The sequence below is a fragment of the Nannobrachium achirus genome (genome assembly GCF_963921795.1).
Source record: "Nannobrachium achirus genome assembly, chromosome: 8".
Lineage (NCBI taxonomy): Eukaryota > Metazoa > Chordata > Actinopteri > Myctophiformes > Myctophidae > Nannobrachium > Nannobrachium achirus.
In genome coordinates this window covers 47,957,921-47,964,135 of record NC_137817.1, presented here as the reverse complement: position 1 = coordinate 47,964,135, position 6,215 = coordinate 47,957,921, and the positions used below count along the sequence as shown (strand labels likewise).

The 6,215-nt window shown below is 43.0% G+C and overlaps 1 protein-coding gene across 1 annotated transcript in view; it reads left to right on the top strand.

The window, feature by feature from the left end:
• Window positions 1-738: 738 nt before the first annotated feature.
• The window catches only part of rasgrp4 (RAS guanyl releasing protein 4), a gene marked incomplete at its 3' end in the record, with an annotated part of 47,878 nt that continues 42,401 nt past the window's right edge, over window positions 739-6,215 (top strand). Inside the window, exon 1 of the mRNA XM_080731945.1 lies at window positions 739-809. Coding sequence (XP_080588071.1) covers window positions 793-809 — 17 coding nt within the window. The 5' untranslated portion in view covers window positions 739-792. The remainder of the gene's footprint in view (window positions 810-6,215) is intronic.

Below are 6,215 nucleotides of genomic sequence, written 5' to 3'. Positions count from 1 at the left end.
TACTCTCTCTCTCTCTCTCTCTCTCTCTCTCTCTCTCTCTCTCTCTCTCTCTCTCTCCTCTTCCTCTGTACTATCACTGTTCCCCCTCCCCTACACACACACATGCACGCACGCACGCAAGCAAGCACGCACGCACACACCACCACCACCACGCTTGCCTTGCTAGTATACACACGACACGCCGCCAGACAAGTTCCCTATCTAGACTCTCATAGATACAAGCCAGTTCCTCCATTTAAGATGCCGATTTGTTTATGCTGAGAGAGCGCTCGTGTGTGTGGACGTGTATTGACTTTTTAATGACTTTGTTTTGGTCTCGTTGGTTCTCATGAAGGAATTTTGTTTAATAGGCATATTCATATATGCAGTCAACTCAGTCAGCTGTGTGGGGGTTGTTTGCAGACAAAAGTGACAGAGTTTCATATCAGAGTGCGGGCTGACATGCAGTGACAGGAGCGTTACACCAGGTCTAACAGGCTAGCCTAGGAGTGTAGGCAGAACATCGATCATCAACCCCTCTCCACTCGACCACTCCTCTCCTCTCCGGTCTCCATCCATCCATCCAGAACGCCGCTCAGTGCTCACCTCACGCCGCCGGGAGCAGGAGGAGGGGCCCGGAGCTGGAGGAGTTGGAGTGGAGCAGCTAAGATGATGGTGATGGTGATGGTGATGGTGGGGCTGGTGAGCCTGTGATGCACCGGCGGAGGAGAAGTTCAGATGGATGCCCCGGCGGAGGATGCCCTGCAGCGTAGGAGGAGATCCGACGAGAAGAGCAAGAGCTCGGCAGCTAGTATGAACAAAGCCAAGAGGTACCGTACCATACCGTGACATGAATGAATGAATGGATGTGTTGGGACTGGAGGGGGGGCGCAGATAGTTGCACGCAGGCAGAATACAATTCAATTCAATTTCAAAGGAGCTTTATTGGCATGAGAAAACACGTTTACATTGCCCAAAGCAAGTGTCACAAATAAAATAAAAACAGTTGAAAATGGGGAACATAATACAGTTGGAGGGGGTACAGCATTGTGTAAAGAGCTATTTCACATTTTATAAACGGGGTATAAAGCTTTTGGAACAAATAGTTTCTCAAAATGCATTTAAAGGTAGCAGCTCCGTTTCATACTGTGTGCAGTATAGGTCTAGATGTCAATACAGTATGGCTATATTATGGATATGTGAACTCAGCTGGGTGACATGTGTCTGTTTGACTGTTTTCAGGGTTTCAGGGTACAGTCAGTGCATGTGTGTGTGTGTGTGTGTGTGTGTGTGTGTGTGTGTGTGTGTGTGTGTGTGTGTGTGTGTGTGTGTGTGTGTGTGTGTGTGTGTGTGTGGCCTACTGTGTGAACCTTTGTGGCTTTTTGTCAAGTTTCTTGAGAAAGAGTGGGTGTTTTTTCTATTTTCCACACAGCCTGACGTACTTGTACCTAAAAGATCTCGCATAACATCACACAGTGACGGTTATGAACTGTTTGACACTTTAAGATACAGTTCACACACACACACACACACACACACACACACACACACACACACACACACACACACACACACACACGCAATCAGTGCTATGATTTTTGTTGTTGCCTTGCCTGCATGTCAGCTGTCAGAATAATGAACGTCAAAATAATGCCATGTTCTCCACGGGTTGTGTCTACTGCACACAAGCATGCCCTCATGTACATGCCTGTGTCAATTGTGTTGGAAAATCATTCATGACGTATACACACCGTGAAGTCGCCACACATTTATTTATTTATGTTTTCATTTGAGAAATTGAGACATTAAGACCTGTGGCAGAGAGAGTCTCCAGCCTGAAGCCTCAAAAGTCTAATATCAGACCAAAAAGATGTCTCTTTGATCTAATGGTGAAGATATTGGACTTTCACGCGGAAGCCCCGCCGCTACACTGGCAACCCAGGTGGGACTGAGTATCCCTGTGGGAGGAGGTCTGAAGGGGTGTGAATGTGGTGGAGAGAGTCGCGGCCCCAGCCTGAAGCCTCAAAAGTCTAGTATCCCCCGGGTTACTTCAAGGTTTTGAGGCCCAAACTTTGACATTTAAAGTCGTAATGTTCTATGTAGCCTGGCTATTAACACATATACATATGTTTGATTGATTGAATACTTTATTAACAGTTGGCACAAACAAGTACAGGAAGATATAGTATATGATATATAAATATATTAAGTTCATGTCTTGCTAGTGCTAAGAGGATTTTAAACCCAAGAAAGCACTATGGCTTAATTGTTTCCATTGGGGTCCTTAGATAGTTTGTACTCAATTTATCGAATGAAGTTCGTTTGGGGAATAACTACAACAGTAGCCTACATACAGGTCAGATCAGATGTGTGGCAAATAACTAGAGTTACTAGACTATTGCTAAACCAAACTTTGCATAGCAGTCTGCACTGTCATCTCTTTCTCTCTCTCTCTCTCTCTCTCTCTCTCTCTCTCTCTCTCTCTCTCTCTCTCTCTCCATCTGTTGTAGTTTGTGACCACAGCTCTCTCTTATCTGATTACCTGGAAAGAGAGCAGAGCTGTGGGTGTCACTGTTAAGGTTGTCAGAGCTTAGAGATGTGATGTACACACAGGCATCCACATTTAAGGTGGACTGCAGGTGGTGTGGACTGTGTGTGTACCCTAAATGGATACATGACGTTTATATGACACTGTATGAATGTACATATCGACCTCGCATCATATACACCAGCGGTTCTGTTTATGAACATCTTTGGCTCAGGCCTCAGCCCTCAGGGCACCCCTGTAAATAACCTTTTCATCCACGGCACCCCTGAATTACATTATTACTTTACAGTACATTTATGTCAAATATGTAAATCTTTCCCCCTAAGATACAGTATGTTTCGCGAGGAAAACTTACCAGAGAAAATATCTGTTTCCATTCAGGACGGATCAAAAATAACTTCTATACTTGGCGTTTAACCACTTAAACCCCAGCATCCCTATTCAGGGGGGACATCAACATGGTGTACTTTGCCCCAGTTCTAGCCAACACAGAAGGGGGGGGGGGGACTTTTTTCTTATTTCCACATAACAACTCAAAGGTATATAAATGACATAGTTCATTATTGAAAATGGGTGGTTTCCCCTTTAAGTAAAAGTGGTTTAACTGAAGTGATATTGATAAATTCCAAATATTTTCAAAAACAGCCAATCCACAAACACTTTTCGTAAATGAACACCCTACTTCATTGGTTCTCAAAAGCCAGTTTTCGACTGCAGCTTTAGCACCACACCACACTACACCACACCACACCACACCGCACCACATAAAAATATCCACATTTTCCATTACACAAAAGTACCCCTATCGGTAAGAAACAAATTGACCCTTTTAACTGTGATTATAATACAATATAAATTTGTATTACAACTATCCTAAATTATAATACACTATAATGGATTATAACTGTAATTATAATAAACTATAAAGTATTAATGTATTACTATGATAATTATAATACACTATAATAGATTATAATAGTGGTTATAACACAATAGAATCTATTATCATGTATTACAACTATATCCTGGTGGTCTAAATGAAAAGTCAGTGAATGATCAGTCATTATGAAGTGTTTGGCCCTGTGTGGCCTAGCTCAGACCTGCTCTAGACTGGATACTTTTTAGTACCCCGTTTAGTACCACTTTCACACCACTCTACCCAGTTCCTTGTAGTGGAAAACCTGACACAAGTGGGCGGTGTGGTGTGGAGTGGTGTGGTGTTGGGCCTGTGGAAAATGCGCTATAGTGGGTTCCGGGGGGTCCCCAGATAAATGATAGTTAGGAACCAAATGGACCCTAATTTGTGCACTCAGAGAGTGCACAAATGGACCCCAATTTGCTTCCATTTGTACACACTCAGAGTTAAATTAACATTGATTCTACAATACAAATGAGATAGTCTCAGAGATAGAAATGCCACTAAATGGGGGTCTGTAGCCTAATGCATGTCAAACTGGGGGTCCTTGAAATTAAAATGGTTGGGAATCACTGCTATAGAGCCATACAAATCTTCTCTTATGGGGGTCCCTGGTGTATCATTTCGAATGGGGGTCCGCGGGCTAATAATAGATCTGCAAGCAGCTTTTGCTGTTTTTGAATTTGAATCCTGAAACAGTTTTGGTTTCCACCCGACAGAGCAATGACTGCAAATGTAAGAAAGAAGCGATGTGTTGAATACTATTCACTGATAGGAACACACTCTTCATGCTGTAACAACGTCCACCGAGCCTGTGTGAGTGTGTATAGATGTATCAAACCCTGATAAAGACATTTAGACACTCAAGGTTTCAAACTCTAAAACGTCTTCGTCAGGGTTTGAACATTTCCTATACAGTCTGTACAGTCTGCTGGACGAAAATAAATGGATGAATGGTTCATTTGAACCCATTTATTTGTCCCACGATGTGGAAGAGGAACAAGAGACTAGGCTGTGTGTGTGTGTGTGTGTGTGTGTGTGTGTGTGTGTGTGTGTGTGTGTGTGTGTGTGTGTGTGTGTGTGTGTGTGTGTGTGTGTGTAAGAGAGAGAGAGAGAGAGAGAGAGAGAGAGAGAGAGAGAGAGAGAGAGAGAGAGAGAGAGAGAGAGAGAGAGTGAGTGAGCAGCAGCAAACAAGCAAGACCTTCAAAGGCCCCTGGCTTCAATTAATCAATTAAGGACAGAAAGAAAGAGGAATTTGCATATTCCCCACCAGTGTGTGTGTGTGTGTGTGTGTGTGTGTGTGTGTGTGTGTGTGTGTGTGTGTGTGTGTGTGTGTGTGTGTGTGTGCATGGCTGCGTGCTCACATGCACGTGGGTGTGTAGAGAGAGAGAGAGAGAGTGCAGGGGCACTGCACTGGACTTCTGGCCAGGAATGTATGCATCCAATGAAAAAAAAGAAGACTTTTTGTGAATGGACTGAATAGAGCAAGGATGAAGGAAGAGGGGAACGAAGAAAGGAGGTGTGTGGGCTGTTTCTGAAACACGACCTTTATTACATATGACCAAGTCTGATGGCTTTTCCTCATTGTTCAATGTCATGTCTGATGGCTTTTCCCCATTGTTCAATGTCATGTCTGATCATCTGATGGCTTTTCCTCATTGTTCAATGTCATCACCATCTCTCTCTCTCTCTCTCTCTCTCTCTCTCTCTCTCTCTCTCTCTCTCTCTCTCTCTCTCTCTCTCTCGTACACACACACACACACACACACACACACACACACACACACACACACACACACACACACACACACACACAGTCTGGAATGTTATTAATAGTTATAGAGAGCGTATTGTCCTATATTTAGTCACGCTTGGTGTCTCTCTCTAAGAAAATGACGAATGCAAATCGATTCCACGCAGTTGGATTTGCATGCGTGGGAGTCACTGACCTCCAGTCTCTAAACGCACATTGGTAGCTACAAAAGAAGAGATGATTCCTGTGCGATACCTGCTTTAGCACAAATAGGAGGGGATCGAGATTCGAGAACTGACCCACTTCGATCAAGAGGGCAAGGGTTGATGAGAGGGAACCCCTCCAAGTCATGGTTAGTCACCTGGTATAGGTTTGACCCAGGGATGTGCAGAGAATTTTAGAGAGGCAGGAGCTGACTTTTCTAAAACTTTTCTTTTGGTGAAAATATTGAAAATAGCAGATCTCCAAGCTCACGACGCGTCGCAGCGCGATGCATTGTGAGCTTGGAGGTTGGCTATTTTCAGTACTTGATACCACACTCTATTATGATCCAGGTCTTATGCCTTATGCCTTAACTTCTTTGCCTTTTTTTTACTATATAGACATATTTTTTTAAATATTTCAAATAGCTGATCTGCAAGCTCACAACGTGCAGATCTAGATCAGCATTTGAAGTATTTAATTTTTTTTCTTCAAAATAGTAAAAAAAAGGCAAAGAAGTTAAGGCATAAGGCATAAGACCTGGATCATAATAGAGCCCTAATAATAGTCTAGCAGCAGAGGCCCTCAGATTCTGTGATACCCCCACCTGAGTTAGAACTAAACGCAACCATGTTTTTTCTTATCTTTAGGGTCTTCTTTTTTTTTTCTTTTTTCTTTTTTGGCTATTCTTTACACCTACCCCAATCTCTGAAAAAGGCAAATCCGAATAAGGCAAAGGAGACAAAAAAGCCTAACACTTGTGTTAAGATAATGTTCACTCTTATCTTCATCAAATCTAATTTCTTTAGACATAAAAA